This window comes from Sarcophilus harrisii, chromosome 3, assembly GCF_902635505.1.
Source record: "Sarcophilus harrisii chromosome 3, mSarHar1.11, whole genome shotgun sequence".
In the NCBI taxonomy this organism is placed as follows: Eukaryota; Metazoa; Chordata; class Mammalia; order Dasyuromorphia; family Dasyuridae; genus Sarcophilus; species Sarcophilus harrisii.
The window spans coordinates 535,502,829-535,525,060 of NC_045428.1; the positions used below are offsets into that span (position 1 = coordinate 535,502,829).

Sequence of the window (22,232 nt, forward strand, 5' to 3'; positions counted from 1 at the left end):
GGATCTGTTCACAATTTTATCAACGATGTATTAGTATTCCAGTTTTCCCACATACTCTCCAACTTTTATCATTATCTTTTCCTGTCATCTTAGCCAATCTGAGAGGTATATACATTGCTTCAAAAGCTTCTTTCTCTCTATTTGCCTTTCTCTTGTCCATCTCTTATATAATTTCTCACATCTCTGCTCCTTTCACCTAATTTGTAATCCAAATTAATATGATTTCTTCATGTTTTATTCCCTACAAAGATGTCTGATGAGGCTACAAGGAAAAAAGACCTTTAAAAAGTCTTACTATAATTCCTTGTCCGACACTAGTGCCAATCTTCTTCCATTGTTAGATTAATAAATTTATGAACTGGATCTCATAGCTCAGATGACAAAGGATGTTACTAAAACTTTCCAAAAAGAAATATAATATGGTCTGTACACTGGGAAGCTTGCTGTGAAGGATGTATTGGAGAGGTCATGGAGGCAAATTGATCAATTACAAAGCCATTATCAGAGTCCAGATGAGTATTTAGTGAATCTCTCGCTAAATAATTACATATTTAGAGGATATGACATATGATGTCTAACAAAGGAGAATAAACTGGACTTATAGCTAAGGGACTAATATTATCAAAGTGTGGTTAAAAAGGAGTTGTTATAAGAAAGATTATAAGCACATAATAAAAGGACCTTGCAAATTATTGATGTAGACATTAAGAAGTCAAGAATAAAAAATGACTTCAAAGTTTGTAACTTAAATGATGGGTAAGATAGTGGAAAAATCAATAGACATAAAGAATCAAGAATGAGAAACAGGATTTTTTAGTGATTCAGTTTTAGACATATGTTGAGTTTAAAATAACAAAGATGATCATATCCAAATGGCAATTGGAAATAAGGCTTGGAGCTAAAGGTAGAGGATCAAGAAAATGATTCTAGGGAAGAAGTCACCAAGAGACTAGGACTTCTAATGTTATAAGGACTATTCTATGATAAGGTTGTGAGGTTTGTGGAAAAGATGCAGGTTAGTTGGTTGTTGTCCTTCATTCTTGAAGACAAATATAACATCACTATGTTGGAGTCAAGGTATGGTGTGTTCAAATTTGCCCGATCATTCCAGTATAAGTTTAGAAGACTCTACCATAGTCAGGCACAAACAATATACAAGAACATTTGGAATGGAGATATCTCATATTTCTTCTGAATTACTGTAATTCTGCTTCCATCATTGAGCAAAGCACCTTCTTTGATTAAGGCATGGCATGTTAGGAAGTCATTTGCTTGTGTTTCCCATGTCACACAATTCCAAAGTTCTTAAGAGGGACATTGAGAGTGTCCTTGTATCTCTTCTCTATCCTCTATGTGAGTACTTGCCTTGTATGAGTGCTTCATAAAATAGTTCTTTAGACAAACATATATTTAGGATTTGAAGAATGTGACCAGCCCATCAGAAACACACTCATTGTAGTTGAGTTTAATGCTTGTAATTGTAGCTTGAGAAAGGATCTGAGTGTCTGGTATCATGTCTTGCCAGGTGATCTTCAGAACCTTTCTAAGACAATTCAAATGGAATGAGTTCATTTTCCTGGCATAGCAATGATATAGGTCTAGGTTTGATGCAGGAATACAACAATGAGATCAGCACAACAGTTCTGTAGATTTTCAGTTTCTCAGAGTACCTCTATTCCCCTATATTTTTTTCAGAGCCTTCCAAGAGTTGAGCGCGCATTTATTTTCTATTTGCTATTAACAGATGGTTCCACCTATGGATTATATGGTGGTGGCTGGTGGAGAACCTGTTTTTCTTGGTGTTAATTGTTAGACCAAAATTAGCACCATCAGTAGAAAATCACTTCATACTTTGTTTCATCTCAAACTCAGAAGCTACAATGAATGCACAGTCATTGTACTGTGCATGTACATGTACAGTGAACAACAATAACAAAAAATCACACACCAAATCTCGAACTTAAATAATTTATGGTCAGGGCAGAAGTTGACCCTGAATCTTCCTTCATCCTCTTTGAAGGTGTCTGACAAGATTTCTGAAAACAGCATGATAAAAAGCATGAGAACAAGCACAGAATCTTGCTTTACTCATTGTTGACTGTGAAGCATGAGAGCATTGCCCATTATCTGGAACTCATGCAAGCATTCATGACAATGGAAGAGGTGTTAATGGACATAAAGAAGACCCTTGAAAAGGATAGAGGTAGAATTCAGGTGTTAGGATACAAGGGGAGATGGATTATAGAATACATGGAGGAGAATAATATATAAGAAGGCTGAAACAGTAGGATGTGGTCAGGTTATAAAGAACTTTAGCAAACAGAGGAATTTGTGTTTGATCCTACACATAATAGGATCTATTGAATTTTATTGATTAGGAGGTGTCATGGTCAGGCTTATGGAAAATCACACTTGTGGCTATATGAAGGGTGAATTGAAGTCTGGAGAAACATGAAACAATAATTACTGCAATATTGCAGGAAAAAAAGTAGTGAGAATATGAACTAAAAAGTTGTCTGAATATAGAGAAGGAAATATGTGTTGTATGGGTAGAAATGAAAAGATTTGTTAACTGATTGGATATATGGAGTAAGTGAGAGTTAAGGATTGAATATGACAAGTTGTGAACATAACTGAATGGAATGATGATGGTGCCATCCACAAAAATAGATAAATTCAGAGTGGGAGGGTTATAGTTTTGAGAAAATTGAATTTATTCCTTTTTAAATGGGTTGAGTTTATAATAAGTTGTGATATAGGTCCATTGTTCAGGCGATAGAATAGAACAGGATATATAGATTTGAGATACATCTATATAGAGATGATTATTAAATCTATTGGAGGTGATGAAGTCACTAAGTCAGAGAGTTAGTAAGATAAAAAGAGTCCCAGAATAGAGCTTTAGAAATATATTCCTAGTTAAGAGATATGACATGGATGAGGTCTAACAAAGGAGGATAAAATGGAACAATGAGACAGAAGAACCAAGAGCATCAATGCTAGGAAATCTTAAAGAAGAAAGAAGGTCCAGGAGGACAGATTGATCAATAATGTCAAAAACTGTAGAAAGGTCAAGAAGATAAAGGATGAGAAAAGCCCATTTGATTTTTTAATGAATAACTTTGGAGAGAACTATTTTAGCTGAAGTATAATATTGAAAGTCAAGATGTATAGGATTTAGAAAAGTGAAAGGAGAGGAAGTAAATGTGAAGAGTGTAGATGGCTTTTTCAAGGAGTTTGGCTGAGTAAGGAAGAAAAGCTTGTAAAGATGATAAGGTCTAGTGAATTTTTTTTAAAGATAGATAAGATTTTATGCCAATGAAGTAGGAAAAAACCAATAGATGTGGAGATATTTGAGACCAGAGTAAATGATAACAAAAGCAATCTGTGTTATAAAAGATCAGATGGAATGGAATTGAGAGACTGGTCTTGATAAGTAGAAGAATCATCTCTTAATCAGAGACAAATATAAAAGAATAGATTAGTGGGGGATAAAAGCAGAGCAAAGGAAAACAGATAGCTCATAATGAACAGAGTAATTTTTCTTTTTTGCAGTGGTGGACAAGTTGAGTTAGATGTCATAAATTTTCAGTATATTTAGCCAACAGTTATGTGAACTTTTCCAGCTTTGTTTAGCAATATGTGAAAGACAATAATTCAATGATATATTCCAAAAAGCACTAAAATGTATACAAATAGCAAAATATGGGGTAAGCACTCTAGCTAACAAGAAGTTCAGTGTATTGTTACCAGCCAAGGATAACCAGCAAGGGTATAGAAACTCTATCAACATGGGCCACATGTAGTCAGAACTATGATCTTTCTTCCTTTATATTACAAAATGAAAGAAGTAGGGTCTCTAATACAGAAAGCGTAGGAGAATTATTTTTTAAACTTTAAATCATATTCCCCTACCATATTCAGAATTGGGCAGTTCAGTGACTCAAAAAGGTTAATTGGTATCTCTTGTCCTTTTAAACTGTGCAGCATAAAAAGCTTTCCAAATAATAGCTAAAATAACTTTAAGTTCACAAAACATTTTAAAATGCATTACCTTATTTAAAAAATGGGTGACAGGGGGCAGCTAGATGATGTAGTGGATAGAACACCAGTCCTGAAGTCAGGAGGACCTGAATTCAAATCCAGCCTCAGACACTTAATATTTCCTAGCTGTGTAACCCTGGACAAGTCACTTAATTCCAATTGCTTCAGGGAAAAAAATTGATGACAAATGAAAATTTTAAAAAGTTCTTGTCACAAAAACTACGTACTTGAAGCCAAAATAATTTAAATATATTTTGTGATGCTCCCTCTTGGTCCTTGGTCTCAAAGGGGCAGGAACATGACTGCTGTGGGCCCCCAGGAATTTCTGTCATTAAAATTGTGACTGCAGCAACATATTCCTATAGTATGAAATCTGCATTTCCATACTTTTTCTTACTGAATGAAAGGATATATTTGCTCCTTAAGGTTTTTTAAATATAAATTCTATCCTTCCTTTATTAATTTAAATGAATTAATATTTCTTTCTACAAAATGTATACAACACATAATTATATTGTTAATTTCAGATGTTTTCTCTTTAACATTTAGATACTGAATTCCTCTACCCTCATTATCATTTAGGTCATCCCAAGGGGAAGAGATAAATTCTTCTGATCTAAAGTTCTATAGACTGCTCCAAAGGACATATCTTCAGACTACCCATTAGCAAATGGGGCAAAACTATTTAGAAGAGAAAGAACTCCTTTGGATATTGATTTCCTGCTTACTTCTGCAACTTATTACAACTTTACCATTTCTACCTTATACTCTAAAAGGGCTGGACATAGACTCTCTCTGTGTCCAAAATCATGATACTGCTAATTTCATTCCAATTTTTTTTGTTTTGTTTTGGTTTGCTTTTGGTAGCAGTCTAGTGCCTTGAAGAAACTAGAGAAATAGATTTTATATTCTAAGAGGAAACATAGATGAGCCCTTTAGGAACAAGAGGATATCTTCCATCTGCGATAGAACAAAAGTAGATTTGGGCCCAATGTAAAGAACTTAATACTAATTTTAAAAAACTGCCCAAGAACATGTTGATAGGTAGTAAGTGAGTTCAGTTATTGGGTTGTGTTCCGGCAGAAAGACGTTCCAGTTAAGGATATTGTACAGCAGAGTGCTATCCTGCGCAAAATAAACTATATCTCTTTCATGATTCTCCAGTGTCACACTTGGCAACCTTGAGTTTTGGGTTTTGAAGGCAGGGAAAAATTAAGAACAGATATCAATGCCTACTTGACCCTTCTCACATGTCTAGGCTTTCTCCCTCTGCTTTTCCATGGGGAGAAATCAAAGTAGTAGCAACTTTTCTGGGAATGGTTCTAGAAATCTGGGATGGAAAATTCCTCAAGGATTCATGTGCCCTTCCTGGGCTAATTTTCAGGGATTATTTTCAGCCCCTACTTCTGGCTCCCCAAAGACTGGGTTAATTTTGGCTTCTCCAGGGATTTATACTTGAGGTATTTACTTGATCTGTTTTTCTGGGTGTATCTGTTTGTGGGGTGTGTGAATCCTTGCGGAGTATTTGTGCTATTTTAGACTGAGGGAAATACATGATGAGACCCAGATGCACACCTATACACTTATATGCCCAGGAACCCATTGTGGTTTGCTGTATACAACCCAACTCATGATCTGTGACCATCATCTCACTCTCACCTTAGAGTAAGTGCTGGGAGAAGGGGGATGACAGGAATTGGTACTCTCTTCTACCTCCCCTTCTTCAAGATCTTTTCTGCCCTCTGCTCCCACCCCAAACATAGAGTGCTGGCCATCTCTTTAATCAAGTCATATCTCCCTTTGTTTAAATGACCCCATAAAGTTCAGTTATTTATTTCTTTGGAGTGGTACCTCTACATGCTGGGTGTGTGGAGCTGCTACTCATACTGCACTCTTCCTCCTAGTCTATTCTCTGAGTTCCAGCATCTCGTTCCCTTAGGCTAGAAAAACTCAGTTTTTTTTCCCCATCATATACTGTTTCCTCTTCCCTGAACCTTTTCTCCCCAAAGGTTCCCTTTTTCTGAATATTTCCTACTCAAATTTCCTCCTATTTATTGCTCAGTAGTTTGGATAGAGAGCACTAGGGGAGAACTCAGAAAATACCCTTCCTCCCTTCCAAATCCATAGCTTATGATTAATTCCTCTCAAATCATATGCAGCCACATTTTTCTTGATCCCTATACTTTTACTTTTTTTCAGATTACTTTGGAGAACTTCCACTTGTGGAGCTTTGCCCTTTCTATGCATATCTTGTTCCTTCCAGTTTAAGGCTCTGTTTTAGCTTTTCCCTTTCTGGCCTTTTCTGAGCTGGGAGCCTATATGTCTTCCAGAGTCACTTTTTCTTCTTATTTTCCCTCTAAGCACTGTTCTCAACTGTCTTCCTCTTCCCCCTCTAATCTGTTCCAATATGTGATCCCTTTCTTCAAAGTTGGTCTGAAGAGACTGCTGCTTATCTATGTATCTATGAAAATAGATGTTTTGTATATGGTATATCTATGAAAATAGCTTGGTTTTATGGATAGAATATTATACTTGAAGTGAGAAAGAGTTGGTTCAAAACAAGGTGGACAACTAGATATGGTTGAATCCTTTAAACTCTCTGAACCTCAGCTTTCTTATATATAAAATCAGTATAATAATTGTGGAAGGATACATCATATATGTAAAGTATCTTGAAAAACTTAAATCATGCAGAAGTCAGTTATAGCTGGATTTAGTTTATAGTTGGATTTAGTTTAAACATTTGGGAGTCTCCTAAGACTTTTTGGTTAAACAAGGTGGAGAGTTATAGGATAATAGTACAGTTAAATGGATTCTGGATGGGATGAATGACTAGACCTAAAAATTAGATATTATTGGATCAATTTCAATATAGAGGAAAGAATCTGGTGGAATCCCCTAGGAAACTATAATTTACCTTGAATCATTCTACATTTTCCTCAGTGAATTGAATGAAGGCAGAGAGAGCATGCTTATCAAGTTACTAGATGTATATAGTTGAGGAAGACAGCGAATATGTTGGATAGCAAAATCATGATACTCAAATATTCTGACAAAATATAAAATGGTCCAGATTACTACAAAATTAGATCTTGAAAGGTTTTTAGGTGGCGTAGTGGATAGAGTACCAGCTCTAAAATCAGGAGGACCTGAGTTCAAATCTGGTCTCAGAAACTTAACACTTCCTAATTGTGTGACCCTGGACAAGTCACTTAAATCCCAATTGCCTCAGCAAAAAAAGCAAAAAAAAAAGTATATCTTGGGGAGGTGTGACTAAATATCAGTTCATATAAAAATGAGTAGAGAATATGAGGGATCATCTAGGCATCCAATTCAACGTCTCAGTTTTACAGATAAGGAAACTGTAGCCCAGAGAAGGTAAATGATAACTGAAATCATGTAAACAGTAAGTAGAAGATCTGTTATTTAAGTCTTGGGTCTTCTGAAGCAAAATTCAATGCTTTTTAGTGGATGCAAGCCCAAGATGAACAAAAGTATGACATGGAAGTTTTAAAAAAGTAAACCTAAAAATAGCATGGTCCTCTAGGGAGTCAAAAATCTTTCTGCCTTCTTGTCTGGTTACACCATGTTTCAAATTCTGTATTTAGTTCTCAATACCACATTTTAAATAGGACATTAATACACAGCATCAGCTTCATGTAATATTAGGATTGAATAAGGGAGCTGAGATTGTTTAATTTGTAATATTGAAAACTTGGGAAGTGGGAGGGCATAGCTTCATAATAGTATTTGAATGGCTTTCACGTGGAATAGAAGTTAAACTTTAATGGCCCCAAAAGAAGAAGGAACAGTAGGTATAAGTTAAGAGAGGCTGATTTCAGATCAGTATAGGAAAAAGCTTCCTAAGAATTTGACCCTTCTAAAAGTGGAATGGTCTATCTCTATATCAATATATGGTATTTTTCATTACTTGGCAGTCTTCAAGTAAAGCATAGATAACCTCTATCTGAACTGTTTTAGGGGACATTCCTGTGTAAGCATGGTTTACATAAGGGTTCTTTCTAAGTTCTTTAAGTGGTTCAAGTAACATTGCACATTAGTGTGACTTGTAGAGGTGTCATATTCCCCATTAAATTGTAATTACTATAAGGATAAGCAATGGACTTTGTATATCATAGGTAATTAAAGTTTGCTGACATTCCCTTGACTCAAACTCCAAATATGTGTTTGCTTAATTTCTGAACATAAATGATAGCATAGAATACTACAATAATAGTTGTATTTCCAATATTTTGCACATAGGAAACACTTAAGAAATTTTTTTTTCATTCATTTTCATTCATTCTTAACTCCTACTTAAGTTGGTCCATGTTTGGGAGGTGGGTTGGGTTTTGGAGATTGAAGGTAAAGAATCAGTAAATCTTAAAGAACATCAAATCTTCTCTGAATGTGAATTGGAGACTGGTGAATCAACAAATCCACAGCATTTCCTGTGCAGGATCTCATTGTATTTATACTATTGTCTTTTGGGTAGGCAGATTGGGTTTTTTCCTTCTTTGGTTCTTGATGATAATCACATCTTTCCTAGGTGTTTCTTAGATTTTTCTTAGATTTCTTAGATTTAGAGATGAAATGGATTATGTGATCCTTAATCTAGGGCTCACAACCATCCTGCAAGATGGTGGTATGGATAAAATGGTTACATATGTTAAAGCTATCATATCCACATTCTACAAATGAATAAAATGAGGCAGAGAGAGGTTAAGTGACTTGTCTAGACCTCTATAAGTGTCTGAGAATAGATTTGATCTCGAGTTTTTCTGGCTACACATCTTACCTACTGCAATATGGTCGACATTGTAGTGTAGAATATGGAGAACTGGCACCAAGACACATGCTCTCTGTGTGACCCCAGGCAATCACATAATCTGAGTACTTTTAGACAATCTCTATAACTATAAATTGAAGAAAAAGTACCAACCGATTTTTGTAGGAGGAATTTCCTTAACTGGAATTCCCTGTATCAATTAAATCACAGATCCAGGCCTGGTCCCTGAGAGAAATATGACATATAAACATTAAAAAATAAAGTTTTGATTAAACCCTTATTCAGTGTCAAACACAATGCTAAACACTGGAAATGTAGAGGAAAAAGAATGAAATAATTTCTACTCAAAAAGAGGTTACATTCTAACGGGAGAGACAAGTACATATAGAAAGAATACAGCACAAATATGAGATGAATAAACTCAAATATACACAAAATATTTAAATATAAGATAGTTTGGGATGGAAGACAGCAGCTGGAAGGATCAAGAAGGACTTCATATAGAACACAATGCATAATCTGTGTCTTGAAGGAAAAGAGAGACTATAAAAGTCCAAAGTAAGGAGGGAATGAGTGTAAAATAACTAGTAGATGGATAGAGAGATGGGAGATGTAATGCTATGTATGAGGAACATAATAATGATAACTTTGATTTATCAAAGATGTACAAATTAGAACAATATCCAATGAGATGGAACAAATAGATTGTGGTCAAGTTGTGTAGAACTTTAAAAGCTAAAAGTGCCTAATTTTTTATCCTAGAGGCAATAGAAAGTCAGTAAAGATGGTTGAGTTTGGGGGGTAAGGTAACATAGTAAGATTTGCATTTAAGAAAAATTATTTTCAGTAAGTTTTAGGATGGATTGGATTGAAGTTTGAAGTAGGGAGGCCAATTAGGTACCTGTTGCAATAATCTAGATGAGGAGTGATGTGGGCCTAAACTAAGGTGGTATCATTGTAAATGAAGACAAGGGATCAGGAGCAAGTCCTGTGAAAGCAGAAATGGCAATATTTGGCAAAACTTTCAAAATAACATTCAAGTAGATAAAAAGGCATAAACAAAAACAATATGTAATATCTGAAAGGGAAGGATGTTACCGATTGTGGTTTTCTGAAGAAGATGACATTTGAAGTTGTACTTCATAAAGGATGCTCCATCTTTTCCCCCCCTTACTACGATTTTTATGATTATTTTTTTTAGGAAAAAAAACATACTTTTTCTTTGTCATCCTGACTTCAGTGACCAAACCAGTCTCCTATCATGACTGCCTTCAACTTTACCCATGTGAGGCCTTCCTTCTTCATCCTAAAGGGCATTCCTGGATTGGAGGATACCCATATTTGGATATCAATACCATTCTCTACTATGTATTTCATCACTGTTCTAGGTAACTGCACCATCCTTTTCATTATCACCACAGAGCGCACACTGCACAAGCCCATGTTCCTGCTCCTTTGCATGCTAGCCCTCACTGATCTGGGCATGTCCACTACGACCATTCCCAAAGCTCTGTGCATTTTCTGGTTTAATCAAAGAGAGATCACCTTCGAGGGATGTTTGACCCAGCTGTTCTTCATCCATTCCATTTCAGCCCTGCAATCAGCAGTTTTGATGACCATGGCTTTTGATCGTTATGTGGCAATCTGTGAGCCACTGCGCTATGCCACCATCCTCTCCAATGGCCGCATAGGTCTCATTGGGTTGGTCAGTTTAGTGAGAGCCATAATTTTTATCCTCCCAATGCCTGTTCTTCTCCAACACATGCCATTTTGTACAAGCCGGGTGATCCCCACAACCTACTGTGAACACATGGCGGTGGTGAAAATGGTGTGTGCAGACACCACTATCAACCGTATGTATGGCCTTGTGGTCGCCTTAGTGGTCATTGGTCTGGACCTCTCTGCCATTGGCTCATCCTATGTGTTTATCATCCGGGCAGTGATGCGACTTTCCTCCAAGGAAGCTCACCACAAGGCAGTCAACACCTGCACTACACACATCTGTGTGATGCTCACATCTTATACACCTCCACTTTTTTCCTTCCTTGCACATCGGTTTGGTCGGGGCATCCCACCCCATATTCACATCATCCTTGGCAACCTTTACTTTCTCGTGCCTCCCATGCTCAACCCCATCATTTATGGAGTAAAGACTAAGGAATTTCGGGACAAAGTAACCAAATATTGTTGCTGGAAGAAGGAGCCCATCACCATAGCTCCTGATCAGAAGCCTGTCTGATAATTGGGAGAACATGAAAGGAGAGCAGGGAAAGAATGCCAGGCAAAGGAAGTTTCCTTTGAGATATGGCTACTGCAGGATGATTTCAGAAAGGCCTGGAGTGACTTGCATAAACTGAAGCTAAGTGAAATGAGCAGAACCAGGAGATCATTGTACATGGCAATGAAAAGATTATATGATGATCAATTCTGATGGGCATGGTTCTCTACAACAATGAGATGATTCAGGCCAGTTCCAATGATCTTATGATCTAGAATCTGCACCTAGAGAGAGGACTGTGGGATTGAGTGTGGATTACAACATAGTATTTTTACTCTTTTGTTGTTGTTGTTGTTGTTTGCTTGCATTTTGTTTTCTTTCTCATTTTTTCCCTTTTTGATTTGTTTTTTCTTGTGCAGCAGGATAATTGTGGAAATATGTATAAAAGAATTGTACATGTTTAACACAAGATTTTGTAAGGGTAAATATTGAAAGTTATCCATGTATATATTTTGAAAATAAAAAGCTTTAATTAAAAAAAAGAGATATAGCTACTGGGGAATGATGTGATGTGCCAACTTTTAATATACTAATCACCAGGTACTATGATCTGTCCCCTGTTATTAGAGAATTAGACTTGGAGATCAGTCTATTCCCTGTGGAGCATTTAAATTTTTGATTTGAGAGACATGTTAAGATGTTATTAAGGATATTCATGAGTAAAAAAGTAAGATGTACTAGTCATGTATCAAGAATGAGAGCAAATAGGTGGGTACCCCAAAAACTTTAGCAATATCTCTCAGGTATTAAAAAAAGGAAAGAAAGAGGGCCTCCAGATCTCAGTGGAGGATTTATGTAATAACCTGAAGGAGACTCATTCAGTATGAAAACTCATGGAAAGGTGTAATCCATTTCAGGGTAAGGAGTACTCACAATGATGAGATAATATCTCTTTTTTAAAATGAAATTTTACATCACCTTAATTTTAGTCACCTAAATTATCCATGTCATGTCTCCACTCCTCTATCCCAGAGGGCCATCTTTTACAACAAAGAATATTTTTTAAAGAAAAAAAAGAATTGAAAAATAATAAATCAGCAAATCCAGAGATCATATATTAATATCTAAGTTGCATAACAGACAGGTTGAGCATAGAATCAATATAAATGTATTCAACAAATATTTTTCAAAAGAAAAATCTGTTATCATATGAACATTCTAAATCACAATTTAAGTTCAAATTAAAATAGTTCTTAAGTTTTATCTTATACATATCAAATTTGCAAATATGATAAAAGATGGAAATAAGAGATTTAAGAAGGACTCTGGAAAACAGGCACATTTATATCTTGTTATTTTGGCCAACAATTCAAACATTTTTTAAAAGTTACTAAAATATTCATTCTTTTTCCCCCAGTGATTCTCTAGTAGATAAATACTTAATAAAAAGGAAAAAAAAAGATCTTCTATGTATCCCAACAAACTCATAGCATCATTTTTTGGTAGCAAACACTTGAAAACCAAAGGTGCGTATCAGAGGGAGAAATAGTAGAATAAATTATACCATATGAACATGAAAAATTTGGAGAAAATGGAAAGATGTAATAAAGTGATCCAGGGTAAAGAAGAATGAGAACACAAAGACTTCAATAATATAAACAAAATAACACAAATAGGATGAACTAAAATTAACAATAGTGACCAAGCTTGAACCTGGAATGCAAATGATGAGACACAGTTCTCTTTCTGGAGAGTGATGGAATATTATGAATGTGGAATGTTATGTATACTGATATACATGGTTATTTTCTCAAGTAGATTTTCTTCTTTTAATCTTTGACACAAGGGATGGTTCAATGATTTGGTATGAATATTAAGAAATTACTGCAATTTAAAAAATAAAATGAATCAAAAATTTTTTAAAGATAGTTGGGTTAAGTTTCTACTTCTAAATCATTTAATTTCATGAACTCATTTAAGTTATTTAATGTCTCTTTCCCTGTCTATAAAATGAAGGTGATGATACCTATAGTCATCTAACCTCTTCTATAAAGTTGCTCTGATCATTTCTCCATATATCCTCACCCACATCTTGCAACCTCCTAAACTTATACTACTATCTCTCCTTACTCCTTAAAAGTTCAAAAATGATAGAATTTTACAAATGGAATAGAGTATTGGCCCTAAAAATAATTTTGATGTATAAATTCAATTATTTTGACCCATTATTGGTTTGACCAGTACCCACACCAAAATGTTATTACATTTCCTCTTAAACATGCTCTATTTTCTAAATTTCCTAGTTCGTTTATGGTATCACTATTCATATAATAATACATTTTAAAAGTATTAACATTTTTTGATTCCCCCACCTTCACTTCTCATATCCAATATCAGTATTATGTTCTATTATTGCTACTTCTGTAATATCATATGTCAAGTTGACAAGCATTTATTAATCTTCAACTATGTACTTGGTACTATGCTTAAGTATGGGACCACAAAGAAAGACAAAAATAGTTGCCTTGAAGGAGTTTATAATCCAATAGGGAAGAAAATTTGTAAACAAAACATACACAATATAAAATATAAATATTTTCAGAGGAATAAAGGATACTGGGAAAAACTTCTTAAACAGAAGTGGTATTTTATTTTTTTAATAACTTTTTATTGACAGAACCCATGCCAGGGTAATTTTTTACAACATTATCCCTTGCACTCACTTCTGTTCCGATTTTTCCCCTCCCTCCCTCCACCCCCTCCCCCAGATGGCAAGCAGTCCTATACATGTTAAATAGATTACAGTAGATCTTGGATACAATATATGTGTGCAGAACCAAACAGTTCTCTTGTTGCTCAGGGAGAATTGGATTTAGAAGGCATAAATAACCTGGGAAGAAGAACAAAAATACAAGCAGTTTACATTCATTTCCTAGTGTTCTTTCTTTGGGTGTAGCTGCTTCTGTCCATCCTTGATCAATTGAAACTAAGTTAGATCTTGTCTTTGTTGAAGAAATCCACTTCCATTAGAATACATCCTCATACATTATCGTTGTTGAGGTATATAATAATTTCCTGGTTTTGCTCATTTCGCTCAGCATCAGTTCATGTAAGTCTCTCCAAGCCTCTCTGTATTCGTCCTGCTGGTCATTTCTTACAGAACAATAATATTCCATAACATTCATATACCACAATTTACTCAACCATTCTCCAATTGATGGGCATCCATTCATTTTCCAGCTTCTGGCCACTACAAACAGGGCTGCCACAAACATTTTGGCACATACAGGTCCCTTTCCCTTTTTTAGTTTCTCTTTCGGGTATAAGCCCAGTAGAGACACTGCTGGATCAAAGGGTATGCACAGTTTGATAACTTTTTGGGCATAGTTCCAAATTGCTCTCCAGAATGGCTGGATGTGTTCACAATTCCACCAACAATGTATCAGTGTCCCTGTTTTCCCACATCCCCTCCAACATTCTGCATTATCTTTCCCTGTCATTCTGGCCAATCTGACAGGTGTATAGTGATATTTGAGAGTTGTCTTAATTTGCATTTCTATGATCAATAGTGATTTAGAACACTCTTTCATATGAGTAGTAATAGTTTTAATGTCATCATCTGAAAATTGTCCGTTCATATCCTTTGACTATTTATCAATTGGAGAATGGCTTGATTTCTTATAAATTAGAGTCAGTTCTCTATATATTTTGGAAATGAGGCCTTTATCAGAACCTTTGACTGTAAAAATGTTTTCCCAGTTTATTGTTTCCCAGAGGTGGTATTTTAAAGGAGTACTTAAGAAAGCCAGAGGTAAAGCTGAGGAGGAAGAGGATCCAAGGAATGAGGGACAATCAATGAAAATTCCTTAAATGTGACTTCTCTTTTCTATTTCCATTGGAATTACTTACTTGGTTTTTGAAAATGCTTCCTAACAGATTGCCCTGTCCTAAAGCAAATTCCAAGTAGTACAAGGAGTAAAATGTAGTTCTTAGAATCAGAAAGATTGAAGTTTGAATCATAACTTGAATACTTACTAGCTGTGGGGCCTTGAAAATTCCCAAAAAGGCTTTCTAACATGTTTTTTTCATCTGTAAAATGGGGGAAACAATAGCTTCTACCACCCAGAACTGTTGTGAGATTCAAATGTTATAATCTGTGAGTGGCACTCAGCAAGTGTTAAAAATACTATATAAATTCTAGTTATTATTATTAAAACACCTTCAGCGTTGCCACCAGACACATGTTTTTATGTGTAAATTGGATCGTATCTTTTTTTTGTTCAAAGTTCTTTAATAGCTTCCTATTACCTAGAGAGTGATATTCATTTTCTACAACTTGACAAAGTGCTGGGTTTGAGACAGAGCTCGGGGTCAGATAATTACCTTTGCAACTTCCTTCACTGTGACCTCTTTAGTGGCTCAGCTTCCCTATAGAATAAGAATAATATTGGTAAATGTCCTTCAATTGGGGAATGGCTGAATCAGTTATGGTATATGACAGTAATAGAATATTATTGTTCTGTAAAAAATGGTGAACCATATGATTTTAGAAAGGTGTGGAAGGATTTATATGCTTCTTCTTTTTTTCTTTCATAGTTTTTCCCTTTTACTTCCTGATTTTTTGTCCCAAAATGATTTATAAGGAAGTGTTTTAGGGGATAGTCTACCTCTTAGATCTGTGGAGAAGAATGGAATTTGTGGCCAAAGAAGAACTAGTACATTATGGAATACAAAATGGATAACTTTTATTATATAATAAGTTAAAATATTTTGTGCAAACAAAACCAATGCATACAAAATTTCCCAGTAAACTAGGAAAAAAATTTACATCCAAGGTACTCATGTTTAAAATGTATAAAAACTTGACTCAGATGTATAAGAATATAAGTCATTCTTCAGTTAATAAATGGTGAAAGGATATGAACAACAATTTTTAGATGAAGAAATTAAAACATTTCTAGTCATATGAAAAGGTTCTCTAAATCCTTATTAATCAGAGAAATGCAAATTAAGACAACTCTGAGGTACCACTACACATCTCTCAGATTGGCTAAGATGATAGGAAAAGATAATGATGAATGTTAGAGGGGATATGGGAAAACTGGGACACTAATACATTGCTGGTAGAGTTGTGAATTGATCCAACAATTTTGGAGGGCAATATGGAGCTATGCTTAAACAGCTATCAAACTTTGCATCAGCAGTGTCTCACTGGACCTGTATCACAAACAGATCATAAAAAAGGCAAAAGGACCCACCTTTGCAAAAATGTTTGTGGCAGCCCTTTTTGTAGTAGCAAGGAACTAGAAACTGAGTGGATGCCTGTCAGAGAATAGCTAAATAAGTTATGGTATATGAATGTTATACAATATTATTGTTCTATAAGAAATGAGCAGCAGGATGATTTCAGAGAGGTCTGGAGAGACTTACATGAACTAATACTTAATGAAGTGAGTAGAAGCAGGAGAACATTGTACACAGCAACAAGAAGATTATATGATGACGAGTTCTGATGGACCTAGGTCTTTTCAACAACAAGGTGATTCAGACCAATTCCAAGGTCTTGTGATGGAAAGAGCCATCTTCACTGAGAGAGAGGACTGTGGGGAATGATTATGTATCATAACATATTAGTTTTGCTTTTTTGTTGTAGTTTGCTTGCTTTTCTTTCTCATTTTTTTCCCTTTTTTTGTTAAGGATCATGCCTAGGTGAAGGGGCAGGTCAATTCTCCAAAAGCCTCCAAAGCTGTGAATCATATCACTTTAAGGCGTTTCATAGCAGCCTTCACAGATGCTCTTTGTGGATTGGCAATGAAATAAATTGGAGGCAAGAGGGAAAAGAAGAGAGGTCAGACAATAGAACTGTCTCTCAGTCTCCTTGTGTCATCATCCGCTCACATGAAGAGATCCATTCTACAATTCTGAGTTAGACCTCCAGCAACCACTGGCAGGTGGCTCCCACATCACAACACTTTTTGAATTGATTTTCATTTTGCCTCATGATAATTGTGGACACATGTATAAAAGAATAGCACATGTATAATGTATTTTGGATTATTTGACATCTAGGGGTGAAGGTGGGGGGAATGGAGGGAGAAAAAAATTTGGAAAATTTCAAAATTTTGAAAACTATCTATGCATATGTTTTGAAAATAAAAATCTTTAAAAAAAAAAGAACAAAAAGATGGTAAGCAACTTTGAGAACATGCTAGACATGATTTAGTCTGAAGAAAAGAAGATGCTTAGGGGCAGCTAAGTGGTGCAGTGGATAGAGCACAGCCCTGAAGTCAGGAAGACCTGGGTTCACATCAGACCTCAGACACTTAACATTTCCTAGCTGTGTGTCCTTGGGTAAGTCACTTAATCCTAATTGTCTCCGCCAAAAAAAAAAATAGCTTCAAGTATGAGATTGCCAAGTTTCTTCAATGGACAAAAATAAATTAGAGGATGGAGACATTAGACTATAATTGGGAAAAAATAAAAAGTAAAATTTTTTCTCTTTTTTTTTCTCAATAGCATTTTCTCCCAAATACATGTAAAATAATTTCAACATTTATTTCTATAAGATTTTATTTACCAATATTTTCACCCTCCCTTCTTCCTTTCCCCCTCCCTAAGACAGCAAGCAATTTGACATAGTTTAAACTCTTCAGTCCTTCTTATTTATATATTTTCTACTTCTATATTTGTCATATTGTGCAAGAAAAGTTAAACCAAAAGACAAAAAACTTGAGAAAGAAAAAACAAACAAAAAGTAATGAAAATGCCATGCTTCAGTCTTCATAGTTTTCTCTCTGGATTCAGATGTCATTTTCCATCTAAATATATTGAAATTGTCTTATATCACTACATTCCTGAGAAGAGCTAAGTCTATCATAGTAGATCATCATTTAATTTTGCTGTTACTGTGCACATTATTCTCCTGTTTCTACTCACTTAACTCAGCATCAGTTCATGTAAGTCTTCCCAGGCTTTTCTGAAATCAGTCTGCTCGTCATTTCTTATAGAATAAGAATAATCCATTACATTCATACACCATAACTTATTCAGCCATTCTCTCATTGTTTGGCATCCACTTAGCTTCCAATTCCTTGTCACTACAAAGAGGGCTGCTACACACATTTTTATACATGTGCATCTTTCCCCCTCTTTTATGCTATCTTTGGAATATAGACCTAGTAGTGACACTACTAGATTAAAGGGCATATACAGTTTTATAGCTTTTGGGACATGGTTCTAATTTGTTCTCCAAAATATTTAGATTATTTCATAACTCTACAAATAATGCATTAGTGTCCCAGTTTTTCCACATTGGCTCTGTGATCCTATTTGATTTCTGGGCCACTAGTAATGATCTTTGAAAATCATGGTGATTTTTATAATATCTGATACTGAGAAATTTGTGAGGCTGATGGATCACTTGAGCTTGGGAATTCTGAGCTACAGAATACTAAGCCAAAATGAATAACCATACTAAATCTGGTGCCAAGATGGTGAATCCTGGGATGGAGAAGAGGTCACTAGGCTGCCTAAGATTGGTGGTCTGTGTTTGAAATGAAGCAGATCAAGGTTCCTTTTTAAATTAGAAGTGAAATCAAGCCCATCAATGGGATTGTACTTGCAGTGTGAGGGAAAACAGACAGCCAATGACAAGAAAAGGTTAAGAAATAAAGGAGACAGACGGACATGCATGCGAGAGAGAGAGAGAGAGAGAGAGAGAGAGAGAGAGAGAGAATACTACTAAACAATAAATGCCTGTTAGCTAAATTCACATTATCTAATGAACCTCAAATCTCTTATTTTTCTGCCAAAATTTGGGCAAATTGTTCTATCATCAGTGTCCTGAGATTAAAACTGGTTATTGCAAAGTTTTTTTCCAAATTATTTTTCTTTAGGTTTCTCTGAATCTTACCCTTTTGCACTTCCTATAACACAATAAAATTACATTATATACTATAGTTTGTTCACCACTTCTCAGTCAATGGGGACCCATTTTGTTTCCAGTTGTATGTTACAAATAATGCCATAAATATGTATGTATGTTTGTAGGGCTTCTTATCTTTTTTCTTTGGCCCCTTTGGAATTTGTAAGTTTTGTGTTAATAAGTTCAAATGACTTTCCTTATTGCATGTATCTTTTCACAGCTCCATAAACTGTACACTGGTGTACACATCTTTTTATAGCCTCTCTAACAATTGTCATTTTCCTATTTTGTAATTGACAATCCAATGGGTATGAGGTGAAACCTCAGAATTATTTGTTTTAATTAATTATATTATTTGTAATTCTAAAATTTTTCATATATTAAAAAAAACTTTTGATTCCTCCTTTTAGAACTTTTTATATCCTTTGACATTTGTCCCTTGCAGAAATTTGTTGGTCTACATTTTAAAAGGAAGTTATTCTTTCTGATCTTTCTAGACCAATAAAATCCCTAATCTCATCAAACAAATTTTAAAAAAATATAATATCCTTATGTTTGTTTGTTGCTGGCCTCTCAAATGTCTTCTAAGTTCTGTAATTATTTTGAATGATTTTTTTTGTCATTTCTTGAGGAATTCTGTTAGCAATATACAGAAAAAAACTAATGAGTTTTGTGGATTATTTTACATCTTGTTCCTTTAAGACAATGAAGGTTTTCTAAGTAAATCATCAGTTTACTTACCTGCAAAAAAAAAAAAAAAAACGAAAGAAAAAAAGGAGAAGAAATATTTCTCTTTGGCTTTACTTATTTTCTGAATTTCCTTTTACTGTAATTGTTATAGTTAGAATTTTTAAAGTTATTCAAATAATAGTGATGACAATGGACATACTTGCTTTAAAACTTCTGAATTTATTGGAGATATTTCTCTTTTTTTACCCATTATAAATAATGTTACAACCTTGTTTTAGGTAGATACTATTTTTCTTATTTAAAAATGATTTATTTTTTTAAAGGAACTTTTCCTGCATTGATTAACATCATATTGAGATCTTAATTTTTTTTTTCATGCAACTTTGTGTAACAAAAAGTTTTGAGGTGTTAATAATAAGTATGATAATGATAGCTAATGGTTTTACAATGCTTCAAGATTGGCAAAGGGCTTTATACATGTAAATTCATTTTATCTTCAAACAATCTTATGAAATAGGCACTATTATTATTCTTATTTTATAGATGTGGACACGGGGGCATGGTGATATTAAAAGTAATATATTCAGTTAATAAGTGTCTGAGGTAGGATTTGAACTTAGGTCTTCTCAATTCCAAGTCACATACTCCATTCTCTGTGCCAAATAGTTGCCAGTGTTGTTTCATTTTCATTACTTCTTTTAATGAAATCATCTATTGTTTTTATGGTAGTAATTGTACTATCTATATATTAATGTGAAATTATTTAGGTTTCAAATCTTTTCTTTACCTTTTACTAATTATTGTTCATATTGCATTACATTTAATATTATATGATATCTTTCATACTTTCATTTGTAATTTTTAAAGTCATACATGGGTAGATATGTGGTATAGTGGATAAAGCACTGAACTTGGAATCAGGAAGACTCATCTTCCTGAGTTCAAATCTGGTCAAATCTAGACACTTACTAGCTATGTGATCCTTAGTAGTACTACTTCCAATTTAAATGAGAGGCTGATTAGAGCTCATCTTATGTTATAAACAACAGAAGACAGACTAAGCCAATCCAGATAATGAATCAATTAAAAATTTATATGTTAGAAGCTTATATAGTTTCCATTTGTGAAGGAGACTTATGTATATAGGAGTGATTTGTTAAGATTTGCTTCCAGAGTTGTAGTATGGCAAAGGCATCAGGATAAATGCCTCCAAAGACCCAACTTGGTTATTCATTCCCATCTTTGTGTCCTGGGCTGATGGCCAGAGCATCTGTCCTACACAGATACTTTGCCATTTTGTATCGAATCTCCTTCATCTTAATTCCATAGATAATAGGGTTGAATAATGAGGGCATAAGTAGGTATAGATTAGCAAGTAAGATATGTGCATGAGGAGGGATAATGGGGCCCATGCGGTGGGTTATAGAGGAGAAAAGTGCAGGCACATAAGTAATGAGAATTACAAAGAAGTGAGCTGAGCAGGTATTGAGTGCCTTTAGAATGGCATCTCGGGAAGATAGGCGCAACACAGCATGTAGAATCAGTATATAGGAGACTCCAATAAGCAGGAGGTCAAAACCTATCACCAGGAGGATTACAAACAATCCATAAATACGGTTGGGCTTGGTATGACTACAAGCCATCTTCACAATAGCCATGTGGTCACAGTAGGTATGAGGAATGACTGCCCTGCAGAAGGACAGCCTCTGGAGCAGTAATGGCATTGGCAAGATGAGAACCATTCCTTTTGCAAGGGCTGTCAGTGCTAACTGTCCTGCCACAGTGTAGTTCAGTATGGTATTGTAACGGAGTGGTTCACAAACTGCCACATAACGGTCAAAGGCCATTGCCACAAGGAGGGCAGAACGTACTACAGATGTACAATGGATGAAGAACATCTGAGCAAAGCATCCTTTAATGCTAATGTCATGGGCACCAAACCAGAAGAGGCAAAGGAGCTTGGGGAGCACAGCCAAGGTAGATACCAAGTCAGACACCATCAGCAAAGCCAGAAGAAAGTACATGGGTGTTTGAAGGGAAGACTCTGTTGCTACCAGAAAAAGAATGCTACCATTGCCCATGAGGATGACAATAAACATGGTTGAGAAGGGTATGGAGAGCCATAAATGCTGGGCCTCTAGACCAGGGATTCCCAACAATGTGAAGGTCGTAGCACCAGAATGGTTGGAGATCAGCATGCTAGGATGTATTAGTAAGTATTAATAGTACTGCAGTCACTTCTGTGTGGAGTCATAGAAGACTGGTGGTTGTTGTTTGTTCCTGAAGTGGGATAAAAAAGAAGGAGGAAATATGGACCCTGCTTTCAAGGATATCCTGGTCCTTTGGAGGAGATACGATTCAAAACTCAGGGAGATCTATGTGTGTTAGGGGAGATGTTATTCTCTTGTGGAGCCCTTAACTTGCTGAGGGAGATATGCCATTAATGAACTTACTTCAGGTATTCCCTGTTATATAAGAACAAAAATTGCCTATACATGGAGGATGTTCCCAGTCTGAGTAGGGTGACAGAGACTTTTCTGCTGAGGAGTCCTTGAACTAAGGGGAGA

At 35.3% G+C, this 22,232-nt stretch overlaps 2 protein-coding genes across 2 annotated transcripts; one reads left to right on the forward strand and one right to left on the reverse strand.

Annotated features, from left to right (window-relative positions):
* Positions 1-10,094: 10,094 nt before the first annotated feature.
* On the forward strand, positions 10,095-11,072 carry LOC100918206 (olfactory receptor 52E4-like). Its single transcript, XM_003766514.1, has one exon. The coding sequence runs from the start codon at positions 10,095-10,097 to the stop codon at positions 11,070-11,072; it is 978 nt and encodes a 325-aa protein (XP_003766562.1).
* Positions 11,073-20,891: 9,819 nt separating this feature from the next.
* LOC100917945 (putative olfactory receptor 52P1) lies at positions 20,892-21,863 on the reverse strand. Its single transcript, XM_003766513.1, has one exon. The coding sequence runs from the start codon at positions 21,861-21,863 to the stop codon at positions 20,892-20,894; it is 972 nt and encodes a 323-aa protein (XP_003766561.1).
* Positions 21,864-22,232: the final 369 nt, after the last annotated feature.

What these genes read in the sequence shown, in the direction of transcription:
- LOC100918206 (XM_003766514.1), top strand. Translation starts at nt 10,095, where the DNA reads ATGACTGCCTTCAACTTTACCCATGTGAGGCCTTCCTTCTTCATCCTA.
- LOC100917945 (XM_003766513.1), bottom strand. Translation starts at nt 21,863, where the DNA reads ATGCTGATCTCCAACCATTCTGGTGCTACGACCTTCACATTGTTGGGA.